The 26,123-nt window shown below is 36.9% G+C and overlaps 3 protein-coding genes, 1 non-coding gene and 1 pseudogene across 6 annotated transcripts; 2 read left to right on the top strand and 3 right to left on the bottom strand.

Annotated features, from left to right (window-relative positions):
* The first annotated feature begins 4,398 nt into the window (after positions 1-4,398).
* Positions 4,399-4,471, top strand: Trnar-ucu. Its single transcript has one exon. It is a non-coding gene; the product is annotated as a tRNA-Arg (tRNA).
* Positions 4,472-5,175: 704 nt separating this feature from the next.
* Positions 5,176-6,628, bottom strand: LOC105454478 (probable complex I intermediate-associated protein 30, mitochondrial). Its single transcript, XM_011697098.1, has 2 exons — positions 5,994-6,628; positions 5,176-5,913 (listed from the first exon to the last, which is right to left on the bottom strand). Exons 1-2 carry the CDS (start codon positions 6,362-6,364, stop codon positions 5,391-5,393), a joined length of 894 nt encoding a protein of 297 aa, XP_011695400.1. The 5' UTR covers positions 6,365-6,628; the 3' UTR covers positions 5,176-5,390.
* A 513-nt stretch (positions 6,629-7,141) lies between these two features.
* LOC105454477 (probable cardiolipin synthase (CMP-forming)) lies at positions 7,142-9,657 on the bottom strand. The gene is made up of 4 exons (XM_011697097.1): positions 9,412-9,657; positions 8,862-9,209; positions 8,259-8,516; positions 7,142-7,664 (listed from the first exon to the last, which is right to left on the bottom strand). The coding sequence occupies exons 2-4, from the start codon at positions 9,195-9,197 to the stop codon at positions 7,395-7,397; spliced, it is 864 nt and encodes a 287-aa protein (XP_011695399.1). The 5' UTR covers positions 9,198-9,209; positions 9,412-9,657; the 3' UTR covers positions 7,142-7,394.
* A 1,430-nt stretch (positions 9,658-11,087) lies between these two features.
* On the top strand, positions 11,088-19,649 carry LOC105454475 (annotated as a pseudogene).
* Positions 19,650-22,988: 3,339 nt separating this feature from the next.
* LOC105454476 (pre-mRNA-splicing factor ISY1 homolog) lies at positions 22,989-25,739 on the bottom strand. 3 transcript variants are annotated; one of them, XM_011697094.1, is made up of 5 exons: positions 25,521-25,739; positions 25,008-25,133; positions 24,893-24,915; positions 24,437-24,755; positions 22,989-24,171 (listed from the first exon to the last, which is right to left on the bottom strand). In XM_011697094.1, exons 2-5 carry the CDS (start codon positions 25,008-25,010, stop codon positions 23,806-23,808), a joined length of 711 nt encoding a protein of 236 aa, XP_011695396.1. In that variant the 5' UTR covers positions 25,011-25,133; positions 25,521-25,739; the 3' UTR covers positions 22,989-23,805. The 3 variants fall into 3 exon arrangements, with proteins under 3 accessions (XP_011695396.1, XP_011695398.1, XP_011695397.1); XM_011697096.1 differs by having other exon boundaries at positions 25,584-25,739; XM_011697095.1 differs by having other exon boundaries at positions 25,592-25,739.
* Between the last annotated feature and the right edge of the window lie 384 nt (positions 25,740-26,123).

Raw genomic sequence — 26,123 nt, 5'->3', positions numbered from 1 at the left:
CGCTTAAAAAATTTATATCTCTTAGCAAGAATATCGAGGGACATTGTATTTGTCGCAAAGATACACACATGCAATTTAAACCGATATTAAGATAAGCTATACATCTTTTTTAATTATACTTTTTAAAGTACCGTTTTAATTACTTTTTTAGAGTACTCGTTGCCACACGTCGACGACTATTTCAACGATTATAAACTGTTCAAGCAATGAAACTCTATAAAGTAAGCAGTTACAGTATATACGGAATAATCTTACCGTTCGGAATTATCAACGATAAATCTTATCTATACGATTAGTGGATTGTTAAATATCGTTTACATTTCCAGTTATCCGATTCTATAAAATCATATAAATTAATTATTATATTTATTTTTTGTACGGAAGTACAATTTTTCTGAATCTGAAATTTAATCCCCGGCTAATCGGCATAATAATACGATCTTTTTGGAATAAATAATAAATACCTTTGTAACTTTATGACTTGCACGATATATCTCTTTTTTCAAGCAAAAAAAAACAGTTTTTATATAAATGCACGCATAATTATTATGTATGCACATATCACTAAGCAGCGTATGACTAAATTCGCAATGTGATGAAAAGAATATGATGAAATTTTCAGAAAAATAATAGCCGAAATGAAAATGTAAGTTTAATCAGCTTTACTTTAATAATCGCGATACCAATCATGCGTTGCTCTGCGAGGAAATGAAAGAGGAAGGGGGGGGACGGGGGGCAGGGTGGTTTACCGCGAATGTAGGAATGAAAAAAAAAAGGGAACGCGCGCGGTTTAGCGTGAACAGCGAGATTGCTGTGAGTACATTCTATTCTACTCACAATTTTCTTGCAACGAAACGATGCGCGTTCTGATGAATCTCGATTATTACTACTATTGGTCGGCATTCAAGTGTTTCCCCTTCGGATTCTAATCTTTGATTGAAGCATTATCCTCCTTATTACTATCCGTTTCTAATACGGACAGTTATTCAAGCAACGAGGAGTAAATAATCCAATTGCGGAGGTAAATAATCCAATTGCGGGAAGTCTATAAGCTTGTTATAAAACATGAATTTTTCGTGACGTTATCTTAGATCTATGTCATGTCCTACTTTTAACTGAATTACATTTTATAAATCGATATTAACATATCAATATTAAAATTTGTTTACCTTCTTTTATACTAGCTTTTCGTAATAGATATTTTCGTCAAATCGAAATCGAAAATGTTGGCATTAAAAATTTTCGAAGTATTAAAAATTGAAAAATAAGATTTCAAAGAGTTAAATGGATAATAAAACGCTTTGTTAGCTTTGTTAACATTCGATTCGAATGTAATATGTCGTTAAATTTCTGTTTTTAATTTTGCTAAATGATTTATTATCGAATTCAGAATCCGTGCAAAATTATCTCTGCAAAAACACGAAATACTGTCAATTAAAAATTATATCTCGATATCTCGTAACGTAACGCATAATTATTATTTCATTTTAATTTCGTTTCATTTACGTGATATTTTCATATTCATTTTCAATTATTTATCTCTCAATTATCTTTAATTCGCGCGTCGCGCTTTACACATCCGCATCGGCGCATTCTATTTCCTCAAAAGATCAAGCGAGATCAAGCAGCAACAGAACGGAAACAACAACAATAACCGCGACAACGAGCTTCTGCAAAGCCCCCCCTCCCCCCTCTTCCCCCCTCCCCCCGCTCTCTCCCCATCCCCCCGGCTATTAAACGCTCGGCGGCTAAAAAACTTGGGCAACACTCTCCACAGCATCCCGGCGTCATCATGGACCCCGTTTCTCCCTGCCCCCGCGCCTCTCCCCTCCATCCCTTCGCGGTTTCCCGGATGATCTGATTGTTTCACGTTCGCATGAGATTTACCTGCACGGCGGCGGCGGCGGCGGCAGCGGCGGTGGTGGCGGCGGTGGAGCGGATGGAGGCTGGATTCTGGATGCTGGACCAATCGGGTGGCGGTCGGGGATCGATGTAATTAGAGAGGAGCCAACCCCGACCGGCGCGAGGCCGGGGGTGGCACGAGGAAGGGGTGAGGGAGGGAGGAAGAGGGTGACATGCGCGCGGCCGCTCGCGCGCGAACTCTCTCTCTATCTCTCTATCTCTCTCCCCCGCCGCCGCCGCCGCCGCCGCCGCCGCGCCGCGTGTATATGGGTGTCTAATTCCCTTTGTGCGTCGCCTATTGTCGGCATTACGATTATTACGCTCACGCTGATTTCGTTCGTCGTCGTGTAGTCGTCGTCGCCGAGCGCGCGACGCGACAATACAATTATCGTTATCCCCACGGTCAATACGCGACGCCGACGACGAGAGGACGGCGTCGGGACGTTGCAGATGCGCGCCGTTTATCGACGCGTTCTCCGGAGAACAAATTATTATTATTATTATTATCATCATTATTATTGTTATTGTAATTGTGTTACTGTTGTTGCTGTTGCCATTTTTCCGAATGGCAGCAAAGCAACAAAGCTATTCAACGGTATTTTCGCACGGTCATTGCTAAGCTGATAAATCAGAGTCGCGAGTTAAAAATTGATACATTTAATGCGTCACCGTTAATATTTGTAAATTTTTTAACTCTCGATTAATTTTCGATTTTTTATTAAAATACATTCGTGTGCAAATACAGTTATAATATGCGTTTTAAAGTTTTAAAACATATCAAGGCATTCGTTAAAAATTCGAGTATATATTTGTATTGCAAAATTCATGCAGAAATTGCAGAATAATCTTTCGGAAAGGTGTATCCTTGGAAATTTTTGAACGTTAAGCTTTGATCTATAAGCGGGGATTGAACACATCTAATTTTGCAACTTTTAGCTATTTATCTCTGTACTCACTTCATATTTAAACAGTAGCACACGCAGCAAAATTTTAATATTTCTAAATCATTGCTAAATAAAATTCTCACAAATTATTCGCGACTGAACTGCACACGTATAATTAAGCGACGAAATTATAGCATCTCAACGCCAAAAAATAAATCTGTTGTGACAATGTTATATGAAATATGTCGAGAAGTTATCAAGCAACATATCTGGAATTCCCATATCAAACTTTTTTTTTCAATTAAAATGAACCAAAGTAAAAAAATCTAAGAATACTTTTTCAATGTCTACATAAGCATTCAATTTTTGATTAATTTCAATAAAATCACTAGAATCAATTCTGATTAATTTTTTATTTTGTTATTAATTTTATAATGCCATTTTATTATTTCTACTTTTATAAGTCTCTAAAATATTTGTAATTAAATTTTCCCACACTTTTCTCTTCTCTTCGTGCAATAATTTAGAAATTCTAAAGCAGCACTTTTTATGTCACAATAAATTCAACAAATGCATTAATGTGAGCATTAACATCGCCCTTAAACACATATATAATAACGGGAAACTCATTAAAACATGAAGATCTTTTTACAGTGTACTTCAGAAAAGTTCTCAGATTTATGAGAAAGTTGTTCTGCTATTACAATCTTCTTGTTAAAGTTAATACTAAATACTACTATTATTTGTTACGTGAACAATCATAAACGTGTGTTCACATCAAACGTAAACTAATAGATTCTCGATTTTTTCAGGTGAGATCATGAGTGTACTCAAGGTGGGGCAAGGAGGGGCCCTTGTCCTCCCCTAAATGTTGACAAGGAAAAAAAATTAAATTATGAAAATTATTTTTATGGACGTTAAACGCTCATTGACCACGATGTAAGATTATAAGGTGCATTGGTCCATTTGGTAAGTAGCACTGTGATTTTCTAGAGAACAGCTTTTCTAGAGAACAGCTAGAGAACTTTCGCAGTTAAATACCATAAGTGTTATAATAATTAGTTTTGTGCAAAGATAAATTTTTGCCCCCTTCCTTCCCCCTTGAAATTCTGGATACGCCCATGGGGGTCAGATACGTTTTTTCTCAAATTACTGCAAGTATCTCTTAAATCGTGAGTGTTATTACAACTGACTTGAAAAAAATTAACAAAATTATGAAATGTATAATATTGCTAAAACTAATTGAAATGATGGAAGTTTATAAATTTAAGTTAAAATGGTCCGCTAATTTTTTTTATTATTATATCATAATAAAAAAAATTTTATATCGCATAATTGTTTTAGTATTTGGAATTTGTCAGCCCATATGACTCCGATAAATATTGTGCTGTTTCTCAAATAATCTTGTAAATCTTTTCATTCTCTCAATGATCTTTCAGCTTCTTAATCTCATGAAGAAAAAAAGTACATTTTTTGCCTCTTAAGATAATTTTCGTCATTCTCAAAAAATTCTAATAATAAAATATTGAAATAATATATAAAAATTAATTATCTTTTTTACTTAAAGAAATTAATAGCGCTATATTACTTTTGTTGGAAGGATGAGTACTGAGTCCCTTTGGCGCAGAGGATAGCGCGTTGGACTTCTAATCCAAAGGTCGTGGGTTCGATCCCCACAAGGGATGGTACACCTTTTTTCATATTTTATTTTTGTTTTTTTATAAATTCTATCATTTGTATAAAAAGTAACCAAACAAGTGCAAAAACTGGCAAATCCCAAATACTTTCCTATTAATTTCTTTTTTTACTTAAATTTAACTCAATATAAAATTTATATTTAAATTAAATAGTACACGCAAACACGTGCCAAGCATACACGCGCGCGCGCACACACATACAAATTCATGTAGTTTAAGATCTGATTTAAATGATCTATAATTCGTGTGTTAAAAATCTCTGTTTATAATTTTATGTGCCATACAACATAGAGAACGTTCTCTTAAAGAATCAAAATAATACATTTAAATAAATATGAAAAATATATATATTAAAATATACAAGGCATAAAGAATTATATAAATAGAATTCTCTATCAAGTTATATCTGGTGTAAATCCATTGTATAGATCATTCATTCAAATTTTATGAATATGTAAAAATTAATTATTAAACACGTAATTTAGTCGACAAACTCAATAAAAAAAATAAAAATAAAAAATAGGAAACTTTTCGTCCAATCGTCAATTTAACACATGTGAAAAAATTTTATAAGTAAAATATTTAATGAAAATATCTCTTGCTCTACTATACATCGCTACAGAAGGGCCTCTATATAGAGTACTTTTGGACAGATATTTAGAAGGAAAAAACAACAGAAACTATTCGAAATCTTAATATCCTATGACTTTCTTTCACAAGTAAATAAATGTGATGGTAAACAAGCTCGTTTTTCATTCATTTTACTGAATAAATTAAATTAGATACAAATTTATTATTCACACTGTACAATGTATATTCCTTTCTTTCCTACTATAATTTCACCTCTGCACAGACAGTAAAATTACACATTTTTCTTTTTACCATATTTAATATGTATATATACATACTAAAATCTGATGTCAGCAACATTGTAACTTTCATAAGCGAACTCCTCCGTGTGGAATTCGTCGCGCTCCAATCCGATGTAATCGATTTCTAGTCTGAAGTGGCCGGAAACGTCGTCCGCCAGCGATATACCGAAATTCGAAACCTCGTTCAGCTCGACTGGCGCCTGTCTGTCCTGCAGCCTGCCCTTGCTCGAGAATACAAACTTGGAGAACGGTATTCTGACGTACTGCCAGTACGGGCCGCCCCTGGTGTAGAGCACGTAGTGATACACGTCGTTCCAGGTCAGGTCGAAGATGCCCCTGGTGGCGATGTTCAGCACGTAGCATCTGCCGTCCCCTCGGACACGAAGGACGATGTGGGTGTACGGCGTCCAGTCGTAGTAAACCTCGCGCTTGAAGGACTTGCGTTTCGGTATGCTGTTCATGTTGCAGTAGCCGGCGTACTTGATCCTGCCGTCCTTGGGCAAACGGGTGCTCAACGTGCCGGAGAACACTCCGGTGCCGGTGGAGGACAGCTCCAATCTGGAAGAGAGGAAATGTAAATAATGTAAATATTCGAAAAATGTACACCATGTCAAAATATTTGTACAATTTATACCCACTTGACCGTCGAATAGCCCTCGTTGTAATCGCTGTCGCACGTGATGACCCACTGATCCAGTGCCTTCGGATTGCCCTTAAATCGCCACACGGCGTCGACCTCGTCCTGCCTGTATATAACAATGGGATCCATTCTAAGTCGTTCCCTCACCTCCTCCATCAGGATGCCGAACTCCTCCCTGAACTGCCGGTATCCCTCGCATATTCTACCGAGGATACTCAAATTTTGCTCCGGCGGTGGTCTATCGTATATTGTCTTGTAACCCGATTTTCGATTAGACTCATAAAAATTTGACAAGCCCGCGGTCGTGTGTAGTTTTCTTCTGCCAATCGTAAAATCCGTTAATATTCTGCGAAAAATTCGCGTATTCATATCTGCCTGAGATTATATACGGGGACTGCCAGGCTAGGTTACTTTCGAATTACGTTTTACATTACAGAAATTATATACACTTTATACAGCACTTCAAATGTATACAGTGTCTATTACAATATAAAATTATTTCTCGTTCATAATTCTGCGAAACTACGTTCAAGAGTCAAGAATTCTAAGAATTAATTCTAAGCGGATCTCGACCCTTGGAGAACGTTGGGAATTCAGGTTAGGTTCAGACAGCCGCAGACAGAGTCCTCAGGTAGTAGATTATTACACTACAAAGTACAGATTAGATTTTCTGTAGTTATTGCAGATTTTTAAAAGGCAGAATGCAAAAATCTAGCTTTGTACGAGTTTTTCTAGCAACGCAAAAAAGAAGCTAAAAAAAAATATTTTCATTCATTATAAATTTTCAAGAGCCAAAATACAAAATTCATTTATTCATTTTTATAAGAAAATGTCTTATGAAAATTTTTAACTGTCAAATAAATCAATATTCACCATTACATCTACAGCTCTAATTATAGCCACAACTGATTATAAAAATCATAGAAAAATTTTTCATATGATACTAAATTTTTTATTATTAGAATATAGTTTGTAATTATTAGTATATTTACTAATATTTTTATGCAAATAAACTCACGATTTCTTTTGCACTAAATTGCTATAAGGATAGGTAAAAAGAATAGACTAAAAAATAGGAAATTTTATACAAAATAGACTTGAAAGAGCACGAATATAGCAATTGTTCCCTGTAACAATTTAAAGCCATTTTTCCATAATAAAAATTAAGAGTTTATTATTATTAAATATCATGCTTTACAAAACTTTATACATGTAAAATCTTTCGTACAAGTATATACTTTTCTTCAAAAGACTTTAAAATTCAGAAAGGATTGCTGATCTCTGTACAAAACAGTGGTCATAATAGTACAAAAGGAAGTAATGTACATCGTCTAAGTAACAAATTTGAACATATAATATCATACATACAATATCATACATATAATGTACAGTCTGAGCTCTAAGGTGTCGTTCGTGTTGGAGTCTTCTTCTTCGTCAACAATTTATACGTGTCCTTCGACAATAGATAACTGACACCTCCTGCGATCGTTGTGAATGCCGTCAGGTAGCACAAACATTGCAGGATCGGGTGGTCTACGAAGTGGAAAACCGGAGCGGCCAACGTTCCAGCAACCAGAGTCAGTTGCACCCCGGTGTTCAGCTTGCTTGTCAGAGTCGGCGCTAATTGCACGGTAGCATGGGTGGGATCAAAATATCTCGCCCAGGTTTTCTGAAATTAAGTATATCGCGTCAGGATTAATCCGGCAATACGTTCAGTTAAATGAATTATCGCTCATTTGCTGACACAACTCAAGAGACGAGTTTTCCATAAAATAAGTTGGAATGTGAATTTTTGAATCGTTAAAATTTTGTTGCATTAATTTTATATGCAATGTTGACGTAAGAACTTCGTTGTTGATTGTGCAGAGGAGTAAAAGTACGTTTTAAGATTTTAGTTATTTATTATATACACAATTATTTCAAAAAATAAAACAGAAGTGTATTAAATTTTATTTAAACAATAAAATTAAAAGTTATTAAAAAAAAAGCAAAAGTTGCAAACTGGAAATATTAGAAATATATGAAATATTAATGAAAATTAAATAAATGTAATAATTATATTTTATTCTTTTTTTTCTTCTATCTTATTTTTCTATCTTATTGTTAGTATTTATTCTTTTAAAGTACGTTTTTCCTTTTTTTCTTCTTTTAGGTTTTTATTCTTTTTTCTACAACCAACTAAAAAAATAGCAATCTTTGAGTTATGCCATTATTTTAGCAATGAAGCGATACGTGATAGAATGAACAAGTGCACGATACATACTGGTGGAGGTAAGGAACGATATCTGATGTAAGATGCAGCAGTTACTAGAACAACGTCGCGCGTGACAACAAGGCAGGTGAGCGGGACCGGTATCAGACCGACCCACGCGAGGGAGAGGAAGAGCGTGCCGACGAGCAGCTTGTCCGCGCAAGGATCCAGAAAGCTTCCGAGCTTCGACGCCTGCGACGTCCAGGTGCGCGCAATCCATCCGTCCGCCAGGTCGCTCAGCCCGGCGAACGCAAGCAGCCACAGCGCTATCTGCGTCATGGTATAAATATTATTAAAGATACCTACACTTTGAAGATGTAATATGACATCTGTACATCAAGTACTTAAAATTAATCGTAGAGAATTAATATCGCAAATTTTCGATGTCAATGCATTTAAATTTCTTTTATTATATTATTAATAAAGGAAAATTAAAAAAATATATGTAGATACATTTAAAAATATATATTTCGTCAAAACATGAAAAAAATTTTTCTTGCTCTTCAAAATTAGAAATTGTTATTATGATATATATAAACAGATGTGCATTGTGAGGACGAGATATACGTTTAACAAATATATTGTTGTCATATTGTATCATAAATATTATATTACCTTGTAATCTTGCGAGAGGATCAAGTAGCTTAAGAATGGCGATGTTACAATACGACCCATGCAAAGCAGATTCGGTATCGTCCAGATGTTCTCCCTTTCAATAATCTCCTCTACTTTTCTCCTCGTGTGTTTGAAGTTTTGCACTAGACGTATTCGCAGCGCTTTCTTCTGCGTTCGTCCATTCGGGCTGACACGCTGCCTGTAACGATTCTCGCTCTCGGCGACGTAGAATCTGGCCTGGCACGCAGGTACTACATACCGTGTCAAGCAATGCTCTATTAGACTCTTGTTTAAAGCTGTAAAGTGTTTCAACCGTAGAACAGTGAAGCAGTTCATAATTATTTCCTCCTACGCGAGAAAAAGAGAGTAAAAAAAAAATACAATTACTTTCACAAATAATATAACCTATAGTCTGTATCTGATTATAAAGATAAATAGTGGAATATTGTTTTATTTTCAGTGAATTATATTATTTTTACGAAATTTCAATTCTAGGCTTGATCATCAAAGCATCGAGCATCGAAAATGTCTTTAATTTGTATAAACTTACCGGCACCCACAGATACACACACACTGTCGCGCCGGAAATATTTACCCTAATTTGTTTGTTTTAATTTAAACGGAGCGCGACTTTGTGTGTTTATTTTCCGTAAGTTCTGGAATAATCCACGATACGTCTCAGACGTAAATTATTTGCACAGAATATGCGCATGTCTTCTGTACATACATACACTCGCGAGAAACGTTTACTTTTGAGGTTAGATTTGCAGTTATTGGACGTATATACATATTTAACGTGATTGGACGTAAGTTACGTAGGTATACCTATATACTTTCCGCCGCAATATGAATCCCAGACAGCATAATAAAAAACTAAAAGATAACGAAAAGTTGTCTTTTTTTTAAGTTATCTTTTCGACAAGCCGAAAAGATGTACAAGAGATGACGAAAATAAAATTAAATAAATAAAATTATTTTATTTTATTATTAAATTAATAAAATTTATGCTCCTGCACTTGTAGCAGTTATATAGCGCGCGTACGCATTCGAACCCGCGGTCACTTAGCGGAGACTCAAACCCCACTTAGCGAAGATTCAAACCTTACTTAGCGGAGACTCGAATCACATTTAGTGGAGATTCAAACCCCACTTAGCGGAGATTTATATTTTCTTTTATTGATTATTGATTATTCTCCTGCATAATTTATTTTATATAGCGTGCGCGCATTCGAACGTCACTTAGCGGAGACTCAAACCCCACTTAGCTTTATTATTTAACTTATTATAATTATATAATTATATAACTAATTTTTATAACTAAATCGAACTTATAAGTAGAAAGATTTCAGTATTAATTATTTATTTTATACGTAATTATTTAAGAAAATAAAATAAAAAATGTATTAGATTAAATTTTACTTAGGCAATAAGATTAGTTAATAAAAAAAAATAGAAGTTGCAAATTAGAATTAGAAATATCGAATAAGCTAAAAACTGATAAAAATTAAGTAAATGTGTATAATTATATAATTATGACTTTTTGTCATAATCAATTAATCACTTTTAAAATTTATCATTAATTTTGAAAATAATAAATTATTATATTTGGTAAACTATGTGTTAACTCTTCGTATAATTTTCCAGAATTTATTGTATATATATAATGCATTTTTCAGAAATCTTCATAAAATTCTTAAAAATATTACGAGAATTTTTCTTCATCGGGGGATGGACTCAAGCCGCTCTCATCGGCTCGCTTATACATATATAAATAAAAAATTTGCCGTAAGCAATTTCGCCGGTCGACTTAATCGCCGATTAAAGGCTTAATTAGAGTTTGATCGAAGAGCCCCTGTCCGATCCGTACCGCTGCGTACGTATATACATATACATACGTATACGGTCGCGTACATACATAATACACACATCCATTCTTGGGGTGACGAGGAGAGGAAGGGAGGGGGGGAGAAGAATGGGTGCTCTCGGGGGTGGCTCGCGCGCCTCATCGCGGTTCCCGAGCGACGAGCGACGACGCCGACGACACGGCATCGCGCACGCGCGCGCGTACGACGGGTCCTCGGCGCAGCAGGCGCACGCCGCACCGCGCGCACACGTCGCGGCGTCCGTCGTCGGTCGGTGGTTTCGCGAGGGAGCAACAGAGTGCCCCCGTGTGTGTACACCCCCGCCCACGTATTATTGCGCGGCTCGCCAGCCCCCCCGTAGCGCGCCAGGCCAGGCCGCCAGCCTTAACGCTTAACCACGGTTTTTCCTCCACCTCGGGGAAAGCGACCCGCCGCCGCCGCCGCTGTGGCCGACCTCGGACACCCGCTGCCGAGGGCGGACGATGCATTCGCTGTTCCGCGAGGGAACCGCGCAACCCCGGCCGCGCCACCGTGCCGCGTAAAGAGAAGCACCTTAATGCGACACCGCGGACGAGTATGATTCTGGCTGGATCAGACCACTTCTTAGCGGGTAAGTCCACTATCTCCGGCCGGGACTCCTCGCCCCGGCGATGGGCTCTCTCTCTCCCCCAGTCCCCGTCGTGACTTCCCGGTCACGTCGGTCGTCCCGACGACGCACGGCCGCGTATCGCACGCGAGCGAAACGCGTATGTAGGTATTCGCTAAGTTCATAAGCTGGTGACGGGAATGCAAAGCGTCCACGCGAAAAAAATCGCGAAGCTTGCTACGCGAATTCCGAGAACGGCAGCGGCCTCTCTCTCTTTCTCTCTCCTCTCTGTTTTCCTTTCAGGCGCGTTGGAAATCAGGCCTTGAATCAATATCGTTAGCTTCTAACTGGATCGGATCCTTTGCGTTTGACTTTTTTTCTTGTTTTTTTTAGGATTGTAAGACAGAAGAATTAAAAAAAAAGAGGCGGCTACGAACGATCGAGGATCCTCGACGCGCGCGAGTGGATCCCCAAATTTCCACGAGCGACGTAATTTAACGTTTCTGGAGGTGCGCGACGTATGTACGATTGTTGACGACGGACGTTTCTGGAAGGTGCGATTGAAGTAAAATCGATCGCGATTGGGAAGAATGGGGGAAGTTCGCGACGATCAAGAACCGCCGAGATCTCGGACGGGTTGGGAAGGGAGGGAGGTTGATTTTTTTTTCTTTTAAATTCCTTTCGCACACCGCGCTTCGGGGAAACGTGCGTGCAACGCTGCGCAATTCCGTATCGTCGCAGGTAGTTTGTCACAACTGGAGCGATAATAAATTATTCCAGGTCATTATACGGCGTAATATGTCGCCGCCACGTTTAACGCGCGCTCGATACGACACGGCCACACACGATACACATCCGATAATTCTATACCGCGGCTAAAATCCCCAAGTTCAAGAGGGGCGAGAGAGAGAGAGAGAGAGAGAGAGAGTACACGGATGGTTTTCCGATTTTTATAATTAGCTTTCTGAGAAAACGGAGACTTGCACACGAGAAAAAGACTCCGTCTACCTTCTTGAGAGAGAGAGAGAGAGAGAGAGAGAGAGAGAGAGAGTCTATTTTATTTAATTATTTATTTTGTTTTATTATTTAGTTTATCAGCTTATTTTATTTACTCTCCTTTATGTTTATTTTTCTCCGCACTCTGTTTATTTCTTGTTGCCGTACAGAACGTATACGTTCTTTAATTGAAATAACAAATATAATAATTTAATGATAATAATTATTACATGCTGCCTATACGTGATCAAACAAAAGTTTCGTGTGCAGGACAAAATGAAATATTAAAAGGACTTCTAATTGTAAAGTCAAACAGAGAAATTAATAAAGGGCAATGAGTGTGGCAAAGCGGTCGTCAGTACGTAAATTGTACGACGTGCAGTATTCTTTAATAGAATGTGATATCCATAATTGATGTCATGAACGTTTTGGCTTCACTTCGGGTCATTTTTTTTTCCACCGTTACGACAGTTAATTAAGTAGGAAAACAAAAGCTTCGTATTCTTTTTTTTTAATCATATTATGTTAGTCAATCGCATTTTTTAATATTATTTTGATTATCATTCATGAGCGTATAATAATAATAATAATAATATATGGAAGCGCTCTGCGTACATCCTGCAGTATATATAGACCAAACTTCTATTCTTGATGTTACACATTAGTTAATTAACTGCGCGCAATAAAATGAAGAAAGATTATTTTGCATTTGAGAGCAAATGAGAAGCATATCGTTTTAATGTACCGTGCTGATAATTGCCCCGTGTTAAGCAAGTACGATGCTATTTTATGAGTATAATAGAAGTAATCTATATTATGCCTCTAAGAGAAATTGTGTATTTTTTTACAAAATTTTACAAAATTTTTTTTAAAGAAATTTTACACATCCTTTACATATCCTGTGAAGAAATTTTATACTTCTTTTACATCCTTTAAAAAGGATGTGTAAAATTTTTTTAAATATTTGTAAAATCTTTTTTATGTATTTAAAAAATCTTTTATATTTTTTAAAGAAATTTTATAAAAATAATATACGTTTCTCAACAAATTTATATTAAATCCGACATCTCGGAATGTTTCAGTACCTGTGGAAGCGACTGCAGTTTTGGGTGCCGTTGCCGGTTTCGTAGTGCTCCTGCTGGCTCTCTTTCTTTACCTATCCCGGAAGTGGTGCTTCCAGCCGCCCTCGTCCACCGCGCTCTTCGGCGGTGTCTGTGTGCCTCTCTGTGAGTCCACCAACAGCTCCACATCTCAAATCTCGAAAAACATAGGTACATGATCATGATTTATATCCCGAATTTCCAACTCCCGATCTCTCCTAGCACATTTTTCCCATTTCAAATTTTCAAATTAAATTTTACTCCTCTTGATTTTGCGATAACAATTTCAAGTTTATTAAATAATTCTAACGAGATAAAAAAAGTAGTCGGTCGATCTATTATAGACTCCCAAATTGTACCAAATTTTTGTAGTTCATATACTTGCGGTTTTTCGCGATGCGAATAATAAAATTCATAATAATTAATCAATATAATTTTACCGTGTAGGGAAGGCATTCTCCTACTCGGATCCAGAAACGAGCTCCGATTCGGAGGAAGACGCTCTCCGACGATTAAATTCGCGTTCACTCCCTCCGCCGGATACGTTGACTATCCAAGCGGACGACGGACCAACTATCGTAGGTCAGTAAACAACTAAATAGAATTAAAATTCAGGTAGAATTTAAAATTAGAATTTCACCACAATATATATTTTATATATACTTATTAATATATTAATAAACATATAGAACTATATTATTGTTATATATTATTTATTTCGAATTTAGAATTTAATCCAATTCATCTAAAACTTTGAGGATGAGCATATAATATATATATGTATAATACATGCACATATATGCATGCAAACAGACACGAAAAAGTGTTCTGTCATTTCATTGCAAACACAAAACATTTCAATTGTTTCTCAATTTTGGAAAACAATATTTAAAAAAGTTTCACATTTTCAGGACGCAAACACGACTATGTATTTCTTTCATATCAAATATTTTTTGCGAGATAATTAAAAAACGATATTAAAAAAAATAGAATTGTGTAATTTTTTATGGTAATATGATTATCTAATTATTCTGCATGTAAAAATATTCAGGTAAAGTTATCAAAAAAATCAATAGCTTACTAGATTTTTATTTTTTATTCTCACGTATTTCGACATAAAAATATTCGGTTTTTCTGATGATTTTACTTTCAGTACTTTTATATAGACTAATGAGATAAATCAATTGATATAAAGAAAGCATGTTTTAAAAAATTGTGTAATTATACATTTTATATATTGTATTTATAACACAAAAATAATATAATAATGCATCTTCGCATATTAACATATAATAATAACTTTATGGTTTTGATTAGGTTTTTTATTAATGTATAATAATATATATTGTTAATCGATCTTCTTCATGCTAACGCAATGATCACGCAGAAAAGTATTGCCTGTTTATTCTCTACAGTGTTTCTAAACTTTGAATGTAATTTTGACAAAATTTTATTTTGTCAGTCTTTATACAGGCTACATATTATTATATTAACATCAGAAATTGAAAGTACTTTATGGATAATTATACAGTATAAAGTATAATTTTTTGAATTTGTAAATTATTGTTTTGCAGATGCTGGGACCACTTCCAGTAGCTGCACTGAGGAACACTCTCCAGCAGATCAACAACAGGTGATTTCTTAATTGTGTTTAAGAAAACTCTTGAAGAAATTCGAAAAAAAAGCCTGTAAATCAGCGACAAAAGGGATTCGGCATTGTGCTCTAGCTGTTTCGTCTGTTTTTAGTGTGTGGTGGAAGTTGGGGCTTCTAGCATTATACTCGATAATCGAGAGCAAGAGATACAAGTTGAGCAAAATGACTCGACGACCAATGACGTCATTACAACGATGGGTACAGTGGCTACCGAGGAAGTTGGTAGTCTCGAAGTCGCTTTCCTATATGATGCCCCAATGCGTGAGATGACGGTTTGTATATTATAATTAACATTTAACCATCAATTTCAATTTTTATAATTATAATCTTTTTTTGTTATTTTTGACATTTGCTTAAATAAAATGACAAATTAAATTGTTTTCCTAGGTTCACGTGTTACAAGGGCGGAATTATCCTGCCGGCATTAACGGCAGTCAGGTACGGCTAGTCCTGCTACCGTCGAAGAAGCAAAGGCGCAAGACGCGGGTTCGGCAGGGGACGTCTCCGCAGTACATGGAAAGCTTTTTGCTTCCTCGTGTAAATCCCGAGGATGTAAACGCAATGGGAGTGCGGCTCAGAGTGTACCTGTGGGGCGGCAGAATGATGCGCCGGGAAAGACTGTTGGGCGAGGCCAGAGTGTCCTTCGATCAGATCAATCTCCAGTTGGAGACGACCCTCTGGTTGACTCTTCAACCACCACTTTCTTCCTCGGTAAATTATTCTTAAAATTTTTACTCCGATTATCGCTAATTAAATAAAGATATAATTATTTCCTTTTGATATCTTCTTTTGGTAGTCGATATCGTGTGATGTGTACTTAGACATCATCTATGCCAAGATCGGAAATTGTGTTACACTTTCCAGGCACAGGACTGGGGAACCACCAGCAGTCTGACTCGCAGCGACTCCACGGGATCTCAACAATCGGTCCAGTCGTACGCCTCTCCGGCTATACCGCCTTACGGCAGCAGCATGAAGGGGGGCAGCGTCGCGGAGATCCTAATCGGCTTGGCGTACAATGGCACGACAGGTCGCTTATCGGTCGAAATAATCAAGGGTTCCCACTTCCGCGGTGGGGGCGGAAACGACACGAAGCCTCCCGACACTTACGTCAAATTGGCTCTCATTCGATACCAACAATCACGAAATGGGCCGATCTAAGACCGGTTTGAAACGCGCCCAGCCGAATCCCCTCTACAAGGAGACTTTTATATTTCAGGTAGTTTGTTTTTTATATGAAATATCTCTAGACTTATTTTTAACTCTTTAGCTTCGGCGTGTTTCAAACAAAAATCATAATTTTTTTTGTAACTGATAATTGAAGGTATTCATGTACGCCTTTTGCAAGAGTGAGGCTACTTTCGGAGGATATATATATATATACTTTTCGCAGAGTTAAAGGGTTAACGAAAGTTTCTGGGTATTTAAAATATAATTATGTTAAATGGTATGACTTTTCTTGAATGTGGTAGGTCGCGTTGTTCCAATTGGGAGACGTGACACTCTTCCTCTCTGTGTACAACCGTCGGCGAGGTGGAATGGGCAGGAAGGGACGGGAGATGATCGGCTGGCTCTCCCTGGGTCTGAACAGCTCCGGGTCGGAGGAGCTGCAGCACTGGAACGACATGCGGACGGCGAGGCAGCCGATACAGGTGCAACGCTGGCATTCGCTGCTGCGTCCTTGAGGTGTCTACGTGTGAGTGCCTCTCATGGATTTCATTCTCTGGATGCAGCTGATTCGGGCGCGAAACGAGATTTGACCGGTACTCGTTGGAGGAGTAACGGGGGGAAGGGGGGAACGGAAACGGGCGAGTTTTCTAGAGAGAGAGAGAGAGAGGAAACAATTGCTCGCGGCAGGCTTATCTCGCGAGAGAGGGATATTTCAATTCTTTCTCCTTATCTCACGGAGAGACACACTGTGTTACTGCCTGGTTGAAGAACGGAAGTCAATATTCCAATCGGTCTGTCAATCCCAAGTCAGAGCCCGAACAATACAAGTGTCCGCGTGTGTGCATGTGACATCGTTGAAGAACATTTCTCAACTTCTTCTGTGTCTGTTAAACGAAGCAGATCGCGGGTGTAGCGATACGACAACACAAAGTTCCAAAGATGTCTCAATGTTTTTTGACGCGCCGTTTTGGACAGAGTACCAAATGTCTCCAAACGGCGTTCTAAGTATCTCAAGAGATATACGTCTCTGAACTTTCAATCGAATTAAGTCCTTTTAGAAATCTTGCTGGGCTTTTGTTTTGTTCGGGACGCTCTGTTTGGAATAACTCTGAGTTACAAACTCTTGTCTAAATGTACCAAGTACATTTCCTTTTTGATACGCTGACGGGAGCAGTGTGGCTAGTCTTCGATGTTGAGGGTCCCGACGATCGCGCGGTGATCGTTGTCCCGGCCGGTTTTATCGACGTTCCGGCCCAAATCGTCGTACCTGTCCTGTCACATGGTACGACGCTCTCCGACTCGACATGTGCCTGAGCCAATCTGAATCATTTATTTTTTACTTTGTGCCTTTCACCCTTTTTATGCCGCGCGCGCCACGCTAAATGGAGGGATTGTCGCGAAATGTAAGCGGAATTTCAATGTCCGAAACGTTACTTCGAAAAAAAAAACATGATTACATCTCTTGACTTCATAACTCATCATTTTAAGATGCAGGGTGGCTACGCGTATAGAAGATCCGGGGGATATTCTCTTTAATCGTTTTCAAAGAACTTACTCGGAGAATCCGGAAAATATTCTCGCGTGTGCGAATTGGGCGATACTCTAGAAAAATTAAAAGAGTTTTTTCCCGTAATTGTTGAAATACTCCAGGAAGAGCCAAAAGTTCCTGTGATTTAGTAAAAGTTCTTGAAAATCGAGCTTTCACTCTCGATTTTATTTGTATCGAAGCCTAAAAAAAAGTTACTTAAATCTTCAGAGATTTAATAGAAAATTTCTAAAATGTTAAGTACTTCAATGTGTAGGAAACACGATTGAAATGTTTCCTTGGAGGACAAACGTTTCTTATTTGGAATATTTGAGAATTTGGGAAAATGATTCGTGTGTCCACCCTGGGATAATATCGACACAATGAATTATTATTGTACGCGATCATGCCTGTTATTTGCGTAGAGAAACGATAGAATTATTGAAACACGACATAATTTTTGCTTCTCCAAATATAATGGTTGTTTCATGGCAAATGTATGAATTAATAAGTATCGAGATAGTAAGCTTCTCATTTGTAATTTTTTCAATTTTCGAGATTAAAATATTTCAGTTTTTTTCCCCTTATATTAAACTTCAGGTTAAATATTCCTAAACTTCATAAAATAAATTCACTACTTGCATTTTTACAGAATGTTATTGATTAGAAGTTGATAATTTTGCTATTATCAAGTCAATCAGATCCAAAGCTATCACTAAAAAATTATTGAAAAAATTTAATTTTTTCTTTGTTCAAAACATTGAATATTCTAATTTATATTGTGTTTCTGTAATATACTAAATAACTACAACCATCTCAACAATATCGTCTTCATAAATCGCTACTGTTCTCCGTCATTGTGTCGGTATTAACCCATCTTATCGTATATATAATTGTATATTCGATCCCGATATCCGATATCTGCTTGTGTTTGTTCGTATGAATCAATGTGACGAATATCGGGCCCGTGTTCTCGCATGCATTTAACAATGAATATAGAAGCCATCCGATTTTTCCTTGTCGACTACTCAGCCTTATTGCGCAGTTCAACAAAAAAAACCTCAAGGAAGGAAATCATTCCTTATATATATTTTTTTTTCATGTCAAAGTTTTAAGAAATTTGAGATTAACGTCACAAAAGAGAATTTTTAAATGCAATTCTCCGTGCTGCAACTATGGCGTGTGACATGCTAGAAAATTTTTATTCCGTTCAAAATTAAGGCAGGCAAACTGTTCCATATTCATATTTCAGTATTCTACTGGCAAACTGCTGGCATATTGTTAACATTTTGTACTCGCCGAGTAATCTGTAAAAAAAATTCTTCAATTTGAACAAATAAAAATATAATATTTTATCGATTGTTCTTTAGAAGCAAGAAGAGTTTAATTGATGATTTTTCTGCAATAATAAATAAATTCGAATATTTAATAAAGAAAGTTGTAAGCTCCAACCCTACAATAAGTTTTTCTTAAAGATTGGAAATTCTAACAACATACTCTGAAAGGATTTTAAACATTTCCAACATGTTACATGCTACAGCTGTATGACAAAGTTTATTTTTTTTACAATTTTTGTTATACTTTACATCTCAAATGTCTCAAAATTGTGATATGACAAAATGCTGCAAAGATAAGAAATGTAATTCAGAAGAAAAATCATGGGAATGATTATTCCTGTTTTTGACACAAAATTAATTTTTGTTGAACTGTGTGTTATTGCATCTTGGGCATGCATGAATGAAACGTAGATGCCTAATAAAATAATTGACTCATATCGAACGAAAAATATCAATGATGGGTTTAGTCTAATGCTTTAGCGGATTAACTTAAGCTTAAGATTAAGATATACTTGGTACCCAACACCAAGATTGGTCACGAAAATAACAATTTGTACTTAAAAAAAAAAGAATAATTTATTTCTATTGAATTGTTAATAAATTAATGTTGCTAGCGATAATAAGCTAAACAGCCTCGCCGCCATTGAGATGCTTATATTAATATCAACTGACATAGCAAAATTTAATTACACCACACGTTTTACTCGTCGAAACGCTTATAACTGATACATCGACGCACTTATTTATATGCAATGGTTTTTTTTTAACCGATGACTCACTTAGCTTGGTTCTCTGGCTTTTAACTAATTGCAACTGGTATCTCACGTTCCCTTCAGGTATGCCTGGTGGAAAAAAAAAAGGAAAAAGAGAGAATTTGGATGGATGATTAGCAGCAAATTGTAATAGTGAGATAGGATTTTTAGGACACGGGCATTTTGGTGTCTTGAGATGGTTCGAGAATGGATTGATACAATGCGTGGGCCGCGACAATTGTCGCCGCGACGACGACGTGACGGCGGTGGCGGTTTTTATGGCGAAGGATACTTCTCGGATCGAGATGGAACACGAGACCAACAAGTTTGACAATTCAATGACGCACAATGACTCTCGCAAAACGCACTTCGTAAATGCAAATGTGATTGTAGAGTCGATATACTATATACTGAAATAGAAACATACACGATCACGAGTACGCTAGGGATGTGGCATAATCTACATGCGTTAGTATTAGAATTTTTGAGCAAGGGGTGGGGGGGGTTCCACCGTCAATAGCTATATTAGGGGACACGCAGAAGTAGAAGGTTACGATTAAAGGCGCGATAGATTTACGCCCACAAGTTAGATTATGCGGGAGAAACTGATTTCATATGAAGATGTACAAAAATATTGAAAAACTGCGCAAATTTTTTTTTTTTTTTACAAATTTCTCGATTAAAGATGCACTTTTTTTTAGCAAACGATTTGTCCTTTTCATATTTTACGTAATCTTTAATATTAATTAGATATTACATTGACAAGATATACTTTTCAGTGTAATCCACTTAAAATCAAACGAAAAATAAGATCCAGTTGTGATTTATTGAGCTTCATTTACGAAGGAATCAATTATTTTTCAATGATTTATAAGCCGAATTTTTTTGAACACTTCATATTCATGATTATTTAAATTATGTAATCAACATAGTTTGCGCACGTAGTCCGATTTATTTAAGGCAATTTATCAGCTTTACAAGTACTCTACTCAGTTGTTTTGATTAGCTCTTTATATATTGGGAGAAGAACTGTAACGAGTTTTCTGATCTGAGAAGCGCTGATTAGCAATTTACGCGGTTTGATATTAAAATGTAGAGGCGCATAGTAATAACGTGGAAACGTAGCCTTAGACCAAAGGATCGTTAGGGGACCCCTAGATCAGCGGACAGAGCCAGCGACTGATTAATGGACAAAACAGATGCTGTGAATCATTTAACGCTTGACTTTTTCAAGCCTCTAGTAGTAAATCTTCATCGTGATTACCATATTAATCCATGCTCGAACTATTTTATCATTTACATTTTAGGAGGTAAAAAAAAAAATAATTGCGGGGACTCAGAAATCTCCTTTTAGGACATGAAAACAATTGTTTTTTTATCGTACAACGTGAGCTCTCTTTTTACGTACAATATGTGCGCTAGATGTGCGTTGCGAAGACGAAACTATTATTGCAAACGACAATTTACAGTATTTTAAGAATGAGAATTTAGAACATCCTATAAGCATACAGCGTCTGAGACTCTGTAACGGATTATCTCTTATTTACGGATTCTTTGATCAATTTGAACTAGTTTTTTTTTCATACAAGAAAAACATGCAAATATCTCCAGCTCTGACTTTCGACGGTCGTTGAACGCGTTGTGGAGCAGTTCAGAATCAGAGATACGTATATTTTTATTAAAGTTCAATTACCTGTAAATTTGCTGGTAAATTTAATTCTGAACATCAAAACTGTATAAGGTATGTAAAAAGATATCGAGACGAATGATATTTACGTCTTGTTATACGTATTATCATCGTAAATAATTTATACAGGACATTAGAAAAAGGAGTCCCAAACTTGAAGGATATGACATTCACTAGAGAAATAAAAAATGGTCATCATAGTTAGTTTTAGTAATATAGATGACATGTTTGCAATTTTACGTAACCATGTCTCTATTTACATAAATTGATTTCCTTTATAATTACGTAAAATATTAACTCAGAAAATCAACAGTAATTTGCCAGCGACTAGATAGAATATTGGCATAAATTGTGTCTACATTAAGCTTATGTTCTGTCAACAGAGTACACGATTAGGCTCTGCTGACATGATTCAATAGCGGATCGCCAGCAGAAATTGTCAATACAAATGACAAATTCCTAAAAATATTATGAGAATTTTTGTTCACCAAGATACTCCCAAAGTTTTTGGACCCCTTTTCAGCCTGTATAAATGGACATTAATATTTTTGGCAGTATTATTACTTTTTCTTATAAAAAAAAAAAAATCTCCCATATATTTTCTATAGGATAAAAGAAACGGGCTAAATGGGAAAATTTCCTCAACCAGATGTTTAAAAGTATAATACAGCTATATGAGTGTAGAATGGGTTAAAACGCCGCCCCATTTAGCGTTTAAATGTGTGTGTACGCGTGTGAGTGGACATGTGAATATCATATATGAATTATATATAAATATAAGTGAACACACGTAGCGCGACTTGCGTCTCGTGCGTCGTTTAGCTGATATTGTTCAGAGAGTACTTCTGAGTCCTAGCGATACCGTACTATCGTATAATGTACAGTCTGTTTATAAACGGCACGATGCTAAAGCGCGTGGTGGTGGTGATGGGGGAGGGAGGGGGAGCGTTTAAAATATTTAAAAATCAATTAACGACGTAGTAACGCGATATATCAATCTCTCGATTTGAAGATTATATCATTCGTTTTTCTATAACACACGAGCTGGAATTAGGGAATTCCAAGAATTCCAGTGCAGCACCCGAGTGAACATATATACGTTAAAATTAGCGAGTAGTTTTTTAACTTTTAGGTCTTTTACTCTTTCCAAGTAAATAACGGTGTAATGTAATTACGATGTAATGTTAATCTCGCCACGTTTTTCACTTCGCGTGATAAGCCGCTGGATACCGTAGGAAGCGATCAGATTAGCCTCGTTTTACATTTTCATCATACATTACCGGGATCGTGTCGCGATCCTCTTTGGAGAACGTGGATGAATTTTCACGAAAAGAGTACACATCCTTTTTTTTTTAAGAAAAATTATTTTATTTCTATTTTCATATTCGAATATTAATGGATTGCGGAAGTTATACGGTCCGTTATACAAAAATGGGATTTGCTACGCAAATCTGTTAGATAAACGTCGTTAAAACTTTGTATCACTTTTTATTTATTTCTAACGTTTTCGACCGAAGCGGAATTGTTTTAGGAATGAGGTAAGGGCAACTTGAAATTCATGCGTGATATGAAGTGAGAATTATGTTTTCTGTTATTTATATTTTTAATCTAGAGTTTTACGAGCGTGTGTGATATAAAGTTAACGCTATTTTCCTGTTTTCGAATCTATTCTAGAGTTTTACGAACGTGTTGCAGAAATTAGATAGGATTTATTCGTTGATAGATGCTTGCCGTATCGAGAGGATAGGAGAGCCAAAGGTCAAACTTTGAAGAGCCGCGCGTATATATACTTTTCGACATTCCAGCGATGCATTTGCGAACAAAAAAAAAGAATGAAGGCACGCGATATCTAGATTTCTTTCTTACAGCGTAACGTGTGTCTACACTGTTCTATTTTTATTGCGGAACAAGCATCTCGCCTATACAGTCTCCGTTGCGAAGGACGACGAAAAATAATCGGTGGAGAGATGGATATCGCGAGGATTATAAACAGACTACCCCCTTGGATTTTTATCTATATTTTCATCTACGGCACCCGTTTTCTCTTGATAAGCATTCAAGTTTGAATGTCTACTGCACAAACTAATTATCTTAATCAATGTTATTACGTGCTTATAAATTAAATAATGATTATTATATTCATCGCGTTTTATATAAAAATGTATTCTAATATTATAATTAAACTAAATAATAAATTTATCAATAGTTAATATCGCAATCGCGACATCTCTCGCAAGTCTGTACATTCTCGAGGCGCCAACCTCCTGTCCTGAACTCAGTCCAGCCCATACTTCTCCAGCAGCTCCTTCTTCTTCCTGACCAGCAGGGCCTCCTGAATGTCCTGCTGCGACGGGATCAGTTTCTGCGCCGTCGTCTCGATCTCGACCTCCGGCTCCTTCTCCTTCCGCGTCGTCCACTCCCGGATGCAACGCTCCCTCGCCTCCTGCTCGGCCCGCTGCTCCAGCGGTATCAGGATGCCGTCGTCGTCGTCCATGTAGCCGTAGTAGTCCGCGTCGATGTCCTTCATCAGCTCCGCGCGGGTCTTACGGGGCGGCGGCGGCGGCTCCTGCTCGAACAACTCACGAACGCCCGGCAACTCTTTGGCAGCGCCGAAATACTTGTAACCGCGGTTACCGGGGACCTTTACGACGCATAAACACTTGATCTTTTTGTAGAATATTAAATTTACAAGGTAAATGTACCAGTGACTGAACGTGTGTATCTATACCTGAACACGTACACAAAATTTATTAATCTCAAATGCTTTTTTTATTGCAATATCAAAATTTAATTGTAAAAAATAGTTTTTGTGTATCGATATAGTTGATGTTCTCCGACATAGATACATGCTCAGTTACTGGTGTGTTTACCAGTTTACCTCATAGAAATATCGTCTCTGACTTTACCTCGCGTCCCTCGTGATCCAGCATGCGAGGCCCGACCCTGGAGTAGTCGGGCCCGCCCAGCTCCTTTATCTGCGCCTCCCAGTGCCGCTTCTCTCGGAGCAGCTTGTTAATCTCGTCGTTCAGATCGCGTATGCGAAACTCGCCGAGCCCGGCGTTCTGGATCTGGGCAACCTTCTTCGCGATCTCCCGAATTATCTGCATCCGCCATTTCTCCGCCTTGCGCAAGTCCCGGCACTCCGAGGCCAGATACGGCCGCCGCTCCTGCTCCTTCCTCGTCCCTTCGTTGTTCTGCGCTGCTCTCCAACGGGCAAGCGTCGTCCTGAGGATTTCATCAACATTATTACGTATATTAATTTGCAATACTCGCAAAATATTGATTTAACAATTAGTTGGACTTAAAACTTCTCATGGTAAATATATTCACAACCAAAAATGATGTTTAAAAAGCATACTTACATAGCCTTCTCTGCATTTCGTGCCTAAAAAGAAATAAAATATATTCATTAATAAGGTAAAAGATTTATATCTAAAATGTCTAATAAAACATATTATGTGTATTATGGACACTTACCATCTTTGATTTATGCCTTTGTACAAATTATTGTAAACGTTTGAATATTGATTAATTGTCCACAGGTACACAGTTGACAAGACTGATTGTTCCCAGTTTAATTAATCGATATATACAGCAATGGTGCTGCAAGCAAAAACAAAATGTAGTTGTAATAATGATATAATAATTATATTCTAATGTTGACAAATGTGATGCTAATTATTTATGCCAGAATAATGGGGGTTTTGCATTCCAAATCAAACGTTTCTAAAATAAATTATCATCGTAGCCGCAATTGAAAGAAATGTTTTCACATAACTGTTGTGCTTTGTGTGATATTTATATGCATATCTGTGTGTATAAAGTGATAATAATAATTATTAAAACCAGCCGTGCTGTTGCAAATTTCGGATAATAAATAATAAATTTACCAGATATAAGTGATTGAAATTATATTGTTACTTCAGACGACAAATAATAAATTATTGTTATTCCGAAAGACTTTTTGTGAGGTTAGGTTGAGGTACATACACGGAATAACAGCGAGTTCTGTCATTAACAGCGTTCTACAAGCGAAGCAAATTGAAATCTCACGTTTTTACTGAAAATTATTTCGTCCTATTCTCCTCTTTGTAAATTTTTGATCCTCAAGATTGTAAAGTTACTTTATTACGGTAGAATCACTTTGAAAACCGGCGAGAATGACAGGTTAACTTCACAATGGAGACCTCACGTGGTGAACGTCCGAAGCTGTCTGCTGTACCGGCGCACATTTTCGCGCGAACGCAACATCACGTAACAGCTGATGAAATAAACAATCATGTTATGAAAAAAAAAAATCCTCCATTTACAGATGTTTAGACGCCACAAGTGCAGCTGTAATTGCTGTGTCTTACCTCTTCCTTCCTTAAAATCGCATTTTATCTGAATAAACATTTTCCCTTGTTTTCTACAGCATTTTGTTTATTATCATATTTTGACTTGCTGTTTAATGTCATTAATGTTATTATTGCCATTTATTTAATTAATGCCTCTGTTCCCTTGATATCTAATTCTTATGATAAAAATCGGAGTAACATTCGTGGTGAAAAAAATCGTATCTCAGTATTTTAAAAACTTTTTGAATTATTTTTA

Source organism: Wasmannia auropunctata, unplaced genomic scaffold (genome assembly GCF_000956235.1).
Source record: "Wasmannia auropunctata unplaced genomic scaffold, wasmannia.A_1.0 LD335985.1, whole genome shotgun sequence".
Taxonomy (NCBI): Eukaryota; Metazoa; Arthropoda; class Insecta; order Hymenoptera; family Formicidae; genus Wasmannia; species Wasmannia auropunctata.
Note: the sequence above shows the minus strand (reverse complement) of the source record. Positions and strands in the feature narration are given on the sequence as shown.

Coding starts and splice junctions, on each gene's coding strand:
- LOC105454478 (XM_011697098.1), bottom strand. CDS start 6,364: ATGAATACGCGAATTTTTCGCAGAATATTAACGGATTTTACGATTGGC. Junction 5,914..5,993: donor GAGGGCTATTCGACGGTCAA/GTGGGTATAAAT, acceptor CCTCTCTTCCAG/ATTGGAGCTGTCCTCCACCG.
- LOC105454477 (XM_011697097.1), bottom strand. CDS start 9,197: ATGAACTGCTTCACTGTTCTACGGTTGAAACACTTTACAGCTTTAAAC. Junction 8,517..8,861: donor TCCTCTCGCAAGATTACAAG/GTAATATAATAT, acceptor ACCATGACGCAG/ATAGCGCTGTGGCTGCTTGC. Junction 7,665..8,258: donor ATCGTTCCTTACCTCCACCA/GTATGTATCGTG, acceptor ACTTAATTTCAG/AAAACCTGGGCGAGATATTT.
- LOC105454476 (XM_011697094.1), bottom strand. Junction 24,756..24,892: donor CGAAATGCAGAGAAGGCTAT/GTAAGTATGCTT, acceptor TGAAATCCTCAG/GACGACGCTTGCCCGTTGGA. Junction 24,172..24,436: donor TGGATCACGAGGGACGCGAG/GTAAAGTCAGAG, acceptor TGCGTCGTAAAG/GTCCCCGGTAACCGCGGTTA.